This window comes from Halyomorpha halys, unplaced genomic scaffold (assembly GCF_000696795.3).
Source record: "Halyomorpha halys isolate HHAL.00 unplaced genomic scaffold, Hhal_1.1 Scaffold98.1, whole genome shotgun sequence".
Lineage (NCBI taxonomy): Eukaryota > Metazoa > Arthropoda > Insecta > Hemiptera > Pentatomidae > Halyomorpha > Halyomorpha halys.
In genome coordinates, this window is record NW_027107309.1 from 1,983,081 (window position 1) to 1,995,350 (window position 12,270).

The 12,270-nt window shown below is 28.9% G+C and overlaps 1 protein-coding gene across 1 annotated transcript; it reads right to left on the reverse strand.

Moving 5' to 3' along the window:
* Positions 1-334: 334 nt before the first annotated feature.
* Positions 335-5,080, reverse strand: LOC112210414 (uncharacterized). Its single transcript, XM_024359715.2, has 3 exons — positions 4,881-5,080; positions 898-1,005; positions 335-724 (listed from the first exon to the last, which is right to left on the reverse strand). Exons 1-3 carry the CDS (start codon positions 5,078-5,080, stop codon positions 556-558), a joined length of 477 nt encoding a protein of 158 aa, XP_024215483.1. The 3' UTR covers positions 335-555.
* Between the last annotated feature and the right edge of the window lie 7,190 nt (positions 5,081-12,270).

Here is a 12,270-nt window from a genome sequence, read left to right on the forward strand (position 1 = left end):
TCAGTTTAATTGGGATGTTAATTTCCAACCTTTCCCTGGTAGAAAAGACCTAAAAATGGACTAGGAAATAATTCTAGCTTCAATATTAGATATAATTCCATTTATTTGTCATTGTATTAATTCTTTAGGAGAAATGGAAGCATTTGATTAGGAAAGAAATTCATTCATTTACAAATAGTTACTAAAATAAAATAAAATTTTCCCTTACTAAAATGTGGCGATGATTAAATAATATAGCTGCAGAAAGAAAAATTTCTGTTGCAAATCAAGTTTCAGGGTTCTTTTAAGGCTTTGTGGAAAGAGATAAAATGAAAGAAAAAAAAATACATGTTCTCAATTTATTTATTGGTATTTATTAACAAGTCTCAGTTTTTCCTTGGCAGAGGAGCTGAAATTTTACTCTTAAAACAATTTTCACCCTGAGGCATTTTTATTATCTCAACCTATAAAAATTATTCCCAATGTAAAAGTTGTTGAATCACATCTTTTTTTTTTTTTTTTTTTAGTCATAGAAAATTTATTTTATACTCTCAATTATGTTATAAAAAATATAATCTAAGTTACAAGTTTTGGATGGCTGAACTTTACGAGCTTAGCAGTTCTTGCAGCACAGATGCAGTCGACGGAAAGTAGTTCCTTTGTGAAGCCGATATTGTGCTTGAGAACAGTGTGTGCGATGTAAACTGTTATACAGACGTGTGACCCATGCAGTGTACACCTGGATCTGTTCACAAAAGAAACAGTCTGATAAAGTTTTATCTGTAACATTATACTAGAAACACATTATTTTTAATTTTAAATTCTGGGATATATGCTGTGACCTATATCGTTAAATTGACATGAGCACATATGTTGGTATGGATATTAAGATGGTCATTAAGAATGATATATTCTAACCTTTCACAGGCACACTCTACAGCAATTAATATTGGCGGCCAAATACGTCTGGAGTCCATGACTGGATGGTACTTCACTGGGCACCTTCCTACTGGTTCTTCATGGGTCCTGCAAAAGTTACAATACATTACATTTATGTTAATTTTATTCTGACTCTGAAATGAAGTGCTCCTAAGCAGCATTTAAGTACCGCATTGAGGCTTAGTTAATCCTAAGATACAAAAAGGTGTTTAAATTATTATAACAATTTCTTCTACATATTTTGCACACATTCCAAAAGATTTATTTTTTATTTATTCATTGACAAGTGTTACAATCTGCCACAACCTTGGGAAATAAGTAATAGTGATAAATTATCGTATTCATACCAAAGTTAAAAAAAAAATTATATATAAATAAAATTAGTAAAATCTATAAACAAAAATAATAAAGTATGTATAATAAAATCTTACAAGAGATGGTAATATCTATGTTTTTATATTCAGTAAATCTTAGATTCATATTAAACGTATACTATGCATAAAATATATAAAATGTACCGTATAACAATCTGGTTTCACTCATTCATTTAAATTTTCGGAAGATATTGTTAGTCAAATAATTTGTTTTTTTAGACTAATAGTTCAACCAAATTAGATAAATAAGCAAATGCAAAAAACTAAACATTCGAAAACTAAAGAAGACCCCCAATATTTTTTAATACCACTATTATATGCTTATAAGTCCCACGGATTGGAGTGAAAGGGGGAAAAAACCTAAAATTAATCAGTTTTTGGTTTATATATTGAAAACAAAGGATTTCGTGAAAAATGCATTCTCGAAAGGTTTACAGTATACTTTAAATTTGCTATTAAGTGGTTGTATAAAGGTTTTTCTAAACTGCATTTTTTAAAATTATACGAAAAACTAATGAAAAGCGAAGAGTTTCCGCTTATTTTTTTTTAATTTTGAAATAAGGTTAAAAAAGCAGATACAATTAATTTATCTTTGTTAATACTGGTCTGATATAAACGATTTTTCGAATCTAATTACCTTTCAAGTGACTGACTATATTTGTAATTTTCCATATAATATAAATTTTTGTATTTATGCGCAAGTAAAATTTATGTTTCACCACAAGACTTTTTATTCTTCTAAAAAAACGTTAAAGGATAAAACTAAAGGCAAGTTTCATAAAAATCATCAGAGCCGTTTTAGCACAATTATTTTACAAGAAGTAATTGTGGTATAGAAATAAATACCAATGGCAGAGAACGAGTGTTTTGTGACTGAAACGTATTCTAGTAGCAATGTGAGCAATTAAAGAATGGAAATCAAAATGTGGATAGTGACATAAGTAGTATAATAAATTGATCTTATCATCTAATTACTTGAATGGCATTAAAAAGTAATTTGATTATACGGAATTATGCCGTGTTATATTATTAGTACAAGAGTCGGGAAGAAAAAAAGGCAGTTATCACCCCAATTTTTTATTACTTTAATGAAAACTATGTATAATTAATAATCAAAATTGATGAGTATGGCAAGTATAGGTAAGGGGAATAAAAAATGGTGGCTGTTTCAAAACCTAAAAAAACACTAATTTTTCATTCGGGGCTCTATATCTTAAAACTACCAACAACACTAGAAAACCTAAGGTCACATTATTTAAAGAAGAGTAAATTTTCTGAAATATTAGCCCTAAAAGAGCTATTTACGTCCACTAGTTCTCGAGATACAGCTTTTTAAAAAGCAATCTTTTTTAAAAATCTACTGAAAGATTAGTTGTTAGTTAATTTATTTTGAGAAATCTATATCTCAGGAACTATGTGACGTACAGATGTCTATTAGCACTCAAATTAAAGCTAGTTTAATGGGCTATGAAGTAGTTTATCGTCGTAGGAGTAGTAGTTTTAGTGATGTATGCAAAAATAAATTGATTTATTGCTGTTCGGACAATAATTTTGGTTTATGAAAAACTTCATTTCAGAGACGATTTGACGTACAGATGTTTGCTAGCGCTCAAACTAAAGCTCGGTAAATTTACTATAACATAGTTAATAATGTTTATCTTTGTAGGACTAGTAGTTTTTATGATATTTGACAAAATAAACTCTCAAAATGTTAATTTTTAGTTATTTGTATAAAATGTTGGTTTTTTGAAAAAATATATCTCTAGATCCATAAGACGCACATAAGTCTGCTAACTCTCAAAATAAAGAAAATTTAACTATCTATAAAGTAGTTTATGACACTTATCTTCGTAGGGGTAGTAGTTTTTATGATATTCACATATGAATATAAATTTGGCTAATGAAAATTTGTCCGAACAACTATAATTCAATTTATATTAGCAAATTTCATGAAAACTATTACTCCTACGAAGATAAACATCATAAACTACTTTATAGCTCATTAAACTAGCTTTAATTTGAGTGCTAAAAGACATCTGTACGTCAAATGGTTTTTGAGATATAGATTTTTCAAAATAAATTCACTAACTACCGATGTTTCCGTACGTCCCATACAACATTTTTTTGAAATGTTGCTTTTTAAAAAGCTATATCTGGAGAACTATTTACCGTAAATAAATCTTTTAGGGCTCATATTTTAGCAAATTTTCTCATCTTTAAATGACGTTCTCTTAGGTTTTCTTGTGTTGTTCCTACTTTTTAAGATATAGAGCTCCGAATGAAAAATTAAATTTTTTTATCGCTTTCAAACAGGCGCCATTTTTTATTCCCCCTACCTATACTTGGCAGACTCATCAATTTTGACTCGTAATTATACATATTTTTCATTAAAGTAACCAAAAATTGGGGTGAGATAACTGCCTTTTTTCTCCTGGGGCTCTTGTACTATATACACCTAAGTGTTCTGGTTTTACAATAAATGATTCTCTTCAATGTTTTAATATGACAATTAAACTTGGAATTTGTCAATGAAAGTAATAACTATCATCACTATCACTAGTTTTTTACTTTTACATACCGATATATGGATTATCCAGTAAGGGGAAGTGTTGCGATCGTACAATATTTCGAATAAGAGTTTTGGGTAGAAATAAATGTTTTGAGGTCCCCGAGTTCAAACAACCTAGCCTCTCAAAATAGTCTGTGTTGTATGTAAATAACGAAAAGTTTTACAAAACTGAAATTACGTATTTATGGCGGGTAAATGCTTCGGATGTAACAGAAACTTTTTCGATAAAATCGACCAACCGATATTTAGTATTAGGTACGTTTTATCCTTATTGAAATAGTTTAAAAGGTCTTAAATGAGGAATTAACTAAAAATCATCCACTGGAGTACCTTTAATTTTCTTTTATAAAATAACGACCAGTTCCCATTGTTAGTAAAAAGAAAAATAGAAAATATTAAAGAATTTCATAAATAATTAAAGGTGATTAAAAAAAAAATAGAGACAGGAGTTTGATTCGGGAAAACAGAACTACTTATTTCTTCCGATCGCATTCAGATCTGCACAGCTTCGTCATCTTATATATGTAGTATTTTTGGCAGGAACAAATTAACTTTTTTAAATTTTTCTCTTTTTTTGAATAAAGCGTTTCTTTTTACCTTTTTTACTTTCGTTATTTTTACCTCGAGACAATACGAATATGAATTTATATGGTAATTAAAAGTTGTGATGCGCACACCACCGTTTTGTATTTTTTAAATTTTTCTGTACATGTATTAGTTGAACTCCACAATGGCAAGGATAAGTCATCTGAGCTTGGATAACTTTGTTTATTCGAGGAGGAACTTGATTTTTTTTTTTTACTAACACATGTTTTTCCTGATTCTTTTGTACGCGGTTCATATGATTTAAATTAAAGAGAAGCATTTAGTAATGAATACCTAATTTTCTTTCTTCTCATTATTTATTTTTTTATCATCTGAGGACAACTATTGAGCATTTGCCTTCTGCTCTATCATTTGCTAGAGATGTGTGGAGTAGTAGATAGAAGGGGTGTAGTGAGTGACCCTAGGAGACTTGCCTGACCCAGGCAGGGAGGTGGAGCGCCGACAGGTCCTTCCTCTCGAGGTAGTCGTCCTGCATGGGACAGACGACGTTCATGATGTGGCCACGAAGAGGACTACTCCAAGGTACGGCGGCGAACTTCTGCCTGTCGTTCTCCGGCCCGCCGGACCTCGCAGACAGTACGAGGGCGACCAGGGTGGACCACCGCGCTATCATGACTGAGGTCGAGGGTCCTAACTGTGGTCCGATATATACCCTCTGATTAGGGTCAGCTGGAGGATCATCTTCCCTTTGCCGCCCGCCCTTTGTCGACTCTTTCCTCTGATCCGCCCGAGAGAAATCCTTTCTTGGATCATTCCGAATATTTTTGGCGGGCTCCTGATAAAGTTGGAGAATGGGACGGTGTACCTCCTTTAACAAAAAGGGATATACGATGGTTTTCCTTTCTGAGAACATGAATGAAAGGTCTGCCCACGTGGTCCCCTTCATATATTTTCTTAATAAATTTATCTCTTTTTTTACCTATCTGCATAAATGTTATTTATTTAAAAGTTTCTCATTTTGCCAAATTTCTGGTTTTCTGGTAAACGTAGCCGTTAAGAATTGAAATAGTGTATATTTTCTTGTTTTAATACGAAAGAATATTCAATTTTTATTATGATTAATTTTTATATGAATCATGGGATTAGAGTTCAAATTGATCAAGTTATTTGAGAAAATGAGTTGTTTTTTTACATCTATCTGGACCTTAACAAAAGCTACGCTTTAAAACTAAAAAAAAAACATTGTAAAATTGTTGATATTCATAATTGAGTAATTAATTATTGTTTATTATTGATGAATTACAAATTTTTGATAGTTTTCGGTAAACTCTTAAATATTTCCAAAAAATATTTAAGTACTTAGAATTAAAATTTTTTTTTCATCCTAATATAAAAGAATAGTTATTTATAAATTAATTGTATTCTATTCTTACGTTTTCAATTGAACGTAAATAACCGTTTGAAAGCTATATTTAAAAAATATACATTTTTTCTAATTTTCCTTATCTGTAGCCAAATAGTCCAATTACTATGTACATTTTACCTGAGAACAATTTGAGACCATGATTTTTTAATATGATGTATTATGTATAGACATTATTGAATTTATGGATATTATGTGAAGTAGCAAGTATTCCAATTCGAGAACTCTGCGCTAACGTCATGCAAACATTAAAATTTTTAAAGATTGTTTAAAAATTGTTGGTTTTAACAACTAAATGACCAGTTCAAGCCGAAAATAAAATATTATTAAAGTTAAAGAGCATTTTATTTTATACAATTTACTCTACTTAAACTTCCAGTTTCGTAGACCTGTAATGGTTTACATTACAAGCGAAACTGCTGTGACTTTTTTAAATAAAATTTTTGAAAAAATGTTAGTTAAAAATGAATTTAATTGTTGATATACCTTTTAAGAACAGTACAAAGATGTGGTTACACACACCCTCAAAATATCAAGATTAAATACGTTCTACGGATAATATGCATTGAAAAATTGAAAATTATTCAAAACTTTCAAATCTTCTAATAACTGGATTTGCAGATAAATAAAATTTATACAGTAATAAAACACATAATAGAGTTTGTCTGTAAAATTTTTAGTTTTTTAAAATTGTTTCCGAACAATGATGTTAAGAATTAAATTTTAGATGTTTTCAGTCGCTCCTTGAAAAGGAAGCCAACCTAAGAATTAGAATATATTTTAATTGAACTGAGGTAAAATATATTCAATGCATATGAGTTTATCACCATATTTTTCCCCCTATTTTATTCTCCACCAAACCATCAAATTCTTCCCGCATCCAATCGTTACAATCCAAAATCCTTGATGCTCCTTATTACGTCACAAATCTGCAACGAATGGGATGTTAAGGTCTTTGTGAATGAGTTTAACAAAGACCTTAACATCCCATTCGTTGCAGATTTGACCCATAACAGATATGCGTCTTTTCATTCCAAACTCCTTAACAATCCTAACCCATTAATTCTTAATCTTTCATCCTTAACAATCTACTGTATTATTTTATGCAGTTGTAAATTACACTAAATAAATAATTTAAAAAAAAAAAACTTTTCGTAGCTTCAATGGCAGCTATTTTAATTATTTAATCCGCATCTAAATGTTGCTCTAATTTAACAAATCTTCAATCCTTCCAGGAAAATTATTAGAAGAAGAATCCCAATCACAGACATTTTAGGATTATGTAGTTAACTGCATTTACTATATTTGTTCTGATTGTTTTTTAAATTTTCAATCTCTGTTTTAAAAACGAAGACAATACAAGTTTTTTTTTTTTACAGTAAATGAAAGGTACCTATGCATCACTAAAATACTAAGGCTAAGGTAAGGTGCCATTGACAATTCAAGATTTGTCAATTTAGAGCCACATTTTGATGTGAATTTCGGCTGTTTTGAATCGAAATTTCTTTAATTATGTATTGAACTAAATATTCAGGCAGATTTTTCCGTAGTTAAAGGATCTTTATTTCGTAAATCGGGTTGAAGGGGTGATCTACCCAATTTTGAGTCATTTAATTTAGTGTAAAACATTACGAACGTGATAAACAGTAACAGTAAATAAATAATTGTAACAAAAAAAAACCTACCGTTGGAGCTAAGGAAAAGTTAAAATAAATTAAAAATTAGGGTAAAAAAAAAATATTTCTAGGCTCTGTAATAACCTAAGAATTAACAGACAAAAGATCATTACAAAAAAAACGAACATGCAATGCATTGCATTTTTCCTTGGGCAATTAAATGAGAGGGTCCCTACAGGCATAAGCAGCCTTTGGCAAATTTACTGCATCAAATTTCTCACGAGAGACACGATACTACGGGACTAATTAACATTAATTCATATTCCTGACCAATCCTCATTGCTGATGTCCGTCTTGTCACATTTTCCTCGTTGAGATCGTTTCCAGGCGAATTCTTGGAAATATTTCCTGTTTCCCTGTACAACACCCCTGTGGAAACATTCCCTGTACAATACTTGCAGACTACGCAATGGAGCCCTGCTTTTTTGCACTTTCAAGGCCCGGTGCTAAACCACGATGTTCCTTAAACGAGGTTAAATAATATATATTTTTTAAATATTTGTATCTATCTTAACGACACCCTGTAAAATTTGATATAATCTATGAAAAAGAATTTCTTCAATTTTCTTGAATATTTAGACTTAATTTTAATGTTTGCTACCACCACTTCAAGGTGATTGTTCGAGTCTAGGATCATTCGTTATTAAATCAACCATTTTTTCAGTATTAACTAAAACGATAACAACTAAAATTAATAACAACTAAATACATAACACATATATTCTTTAAATATTTTTATATAAGTATTTTTTTATTTCAAAATTACGGAAAAATCCGGATTTCACCATGCTCTGGATAACAAAAATACTGATAGATTAACAAGTAGTATGTAATAGTCTTCAAAGATCATGTGCTTTCATTTGATATTTGACATTACAAAATTTTAAATCTGACTATTTTAGCATTTTTAAAAATCTATAACAAAAAACTACTCATGTACAAAATATATTTGTAGTATATCTAACTGGTATTACACATACACAATAAATCATTAATGGGATGTGATAGGAACTTTTTCCATAAAATCGATTGACCGGTGCCACTTTATGGAATCGATCTTCACATTTTTTTTTTCAATTTTCTTCATAATGACTATGATTAAAATCACTGTAGAATTAAATATTCTTTAATATCAGCTGCCGATATCGGTCATAGTACAGTTAGGTGTAGAACATGTAATATGGTAAAAAATATTTGTGTGGTAAGGAATACTAATAGGGTCTTTAAATTACTAAAAAGATGAGAAAGCTTATGGGATTTGAGAGAAAGGCGTAAGTTAAGGTGTTGTTTACTATTTCTTATTGTCGTTTTACTTCTTACTGTTTGTATCTATATTTTATAATTTATAATTCTTTTCTACATTATATCACATTCTGTCTATTTTATCACTATACACCATTGTTCGATCAATATAAGTTAAGTTCTTACTCCCTGTCTTAAATATTATTGACACTAATTATTGTTACTATTTGTCATTGTTTTATTTTTACTATCATTTATTAATAATGTATACTTTGTATCACTTTCCTAAATTTTATCTAATTCAGTCTATGTTATCAATTACACACTTCCACTGTATGATTCATATATTAGTTATATTTTTCTTAGTTTATTGTATTATTACTTTCCTCGTGTTTCATGATTTTTACTCTTATTCAAGCATTTTTCTCTCTTTACTCTATATAATTTGTATACATCTTATGCATTTGCCTGTTATAATATTAGACATTTGATTTTGTCCATTTTTAAAAAAACTGTTCAACTACGTACTAGTGTCAGATATGGACAACACTCCTTTCTTCTCTGCCTTCCTCACGGCCTCAGGAATATATCATTATTATTTTCCTCTATTACCTCTATTTATTTTTATTTTTGTACTTTCCGTTTACTAACACTCTTATTTGTTATCGCACTTTACTTATGCCACTTTTACTTCATCAATCTTTCTTATAATTTTTACTATATTTGTTACTACTTCTATTAAGTATTTGTTTTACAATTCATTACTCTAGTCCTATATTTACAATTATATCACTCATTACTGTATTTATTATTGATTAGTTTTATATTCATCTATACTTATATTTTTTAACTTAAGTTGTACCTCTCTTTTTCATATAACTTCACATATATAATTTTTATACTTTCATGAGACTGGTTATTATTGTTTATATAAATATATAATAAAATAGAGTTTCTAGTGCATTTCATGTGTATTTCAACCATTTCATTTGATCTGCTGGTAAAAATAATATATATGGATACAAATGGTATTTTTTTAAAATGATTCTGAGAACATTATATAAATGTAAAAACCAACATTAATTATTAAAAGAAAAACAAAAAATAACTGTGGAGCCAAAGAGCAACTAGATTAATAAAAAATAAATAAAAACAAACATAATAAATAATAAACTGTGAATCAAAACAAAGATCTGTGATAAAAAACGAAGGATGCAAAAAGAAAAAGGCTAATAAAATTATTTAAATATTGAATTTTATTCTTAAAATTAAATATATATTTAATACCCTTCAAACTGCCATCGTTTTTGCGTCCAATAGTTTGGACAAATTGAACAATTCCAAGTCGAATATCTGCAAATAAGATAACATTAAAAAGGTATTGAACATTGTAAACACTAACATATATATTAATTAATTAACTAAGTATTTTTTATCATTTTAAATAGATTTTTTTTATATATAACCTTTTTAATTTTTTGAGACTGGTATTTATTTTTTAAATAAATCAATTGATAACCACGTTAAGTCTCAACACTCTTATTATATTATCAACAGTCCAACGTTTCGACCTTCCTCAAGTACAATCTTTAAATACACATTTACACCTCACATCTAATTATTTAAAACGTTTTTCAGGCTATTCTGCCCAGGTAATTAATTACAAATCAAATTATCCTATTTTTTCAAAATTTCATTAATTTTTAAAACTTTTAATTTTAGATCAACTTACACTATTTGATTTATTTGCAAAATAAATACCAGTCTCAAGAAATTGATAATATTATGTATTACACATTAAATTTTACCAGGTCATTAATTACAATTCAAAGTGATATAATGAAAGAGTGTGTCAAAGTGATATAATAAGAAGTGTTGAGACTTAACGAGAACACTAAAATACCAATTAATTTATTTAAAAAATAGATTTTCTTTTCAACTGTTCTCTTGATAAATATTTAAACTGTGAAAACTTTGAATGCCATAAAAAAAATTATTTAATAAAACATGAATCAACTCTGGATTGCAGCATATAAATATTTCGACATCTCCTAACTTCAAAACTATTATTCACAATGTCTAAAATGGTAGATAAAGGAATTGTGGAAATTTCCTAAAATTATTTTTGCTGGAGCTATTTCCCGTAAATCAAATTCTCAGAAATTACATTGGGTTTTTCCGATCATACCCATTACTAACTTATGTTTGAACAATTTTAAATGTAATGGGATGTTTGTTTACTGAAACATTTTTACAGCAGTTTCTCCTTTCCACTTGATGGCTCATTTATTTATGCACTTTGTTTTTTTTATTTTTCAATATACTTGAATTATTTAAGAATTCGCCTCCAAAAAGTAAACTTACAGTTCAAGGTCTTAAGACAGGATTATTACTTGAATTATACTTTTCGAATTTTAATGAAATGTATTTAAGGATCGTTTCTTGTTTAAAGAGACAAAAAATATATGAACTCGTAGTACAAGAGTCCAAGAGGAGGAAAAGGCAGTTATCTCACCCCAATTTTTTAGTAGTTTAATGAAAACTATGTATAATTACTAGTCAAAATTGATGAGTCTGCCAAGTATAGGTAGGGGAAATAAAAAATAGCGGCTGTTTCAAAGCTATAAAAAAACTAATTTTTCATTCGGAGCTCTATACCTTAAAAAGTAGGAACAACACAAGAAAACCTAAGAGAACCTCATTTAAAGAAGAGCAAATTTGCTGAAATATTAGCCCTAATAGACTTATTTAGGCTAAATAGTTTTCGAGATATAGCGTTTTAAAAAGCAACATTTCATAAAAATGTTGTATGTGACGTACTGAAAGATCTGTAGTTAGTGAATTTATTTTGAAAAATGTATATCTCAAAAACCATTTGACGTACAAATGTCTATTAGCACTCAAATTAAAGCTAGTTTAATGAGCTATAAAGTAGTTCATGCGTATATCATTTCACATGGTATATATGAATATCATAAACACTACTACTCTTATGAAGATAAGTGTCATAAACTACTTTATAGTAAGTCAAATTTCCTTTATTTTGAGTGTTGGCAGACATATGTGCGTCTTATGGATCTAGAGATATATGTTTTCAAAAATCCAACATTTTATACGAACAACTAGAAATTAATATTTTGTGAGTTTATTTTGTCAAATATCATAAAAACTACTACTCCTACATAAATAAACATACATCACTATTTTGTAGTAAATTTAACTAGCTTTAATTTGAGCGCTGGCAGACATCTGTACGTCCAATGGTTGCTGAAATGAAGTTTTTTATAAATCAAACTTATTGTCGGAACAACTATAAATCAATTTATTTTAGCAAATATTATGAAAACTACTATTCCTACGAAGGTAAAGGTCATAAACTAGCTTTTATTTGAGTGCTAATAGACATCTGTACTCCACATAGTTCCTGAGATATAGATTTCTTAAAATAAATTAAATAACTACTAATCTTTCAGTAGATTTTTAAGAAATTTTGCTTTTTAAAAAGCTATATCTCGAGAACCA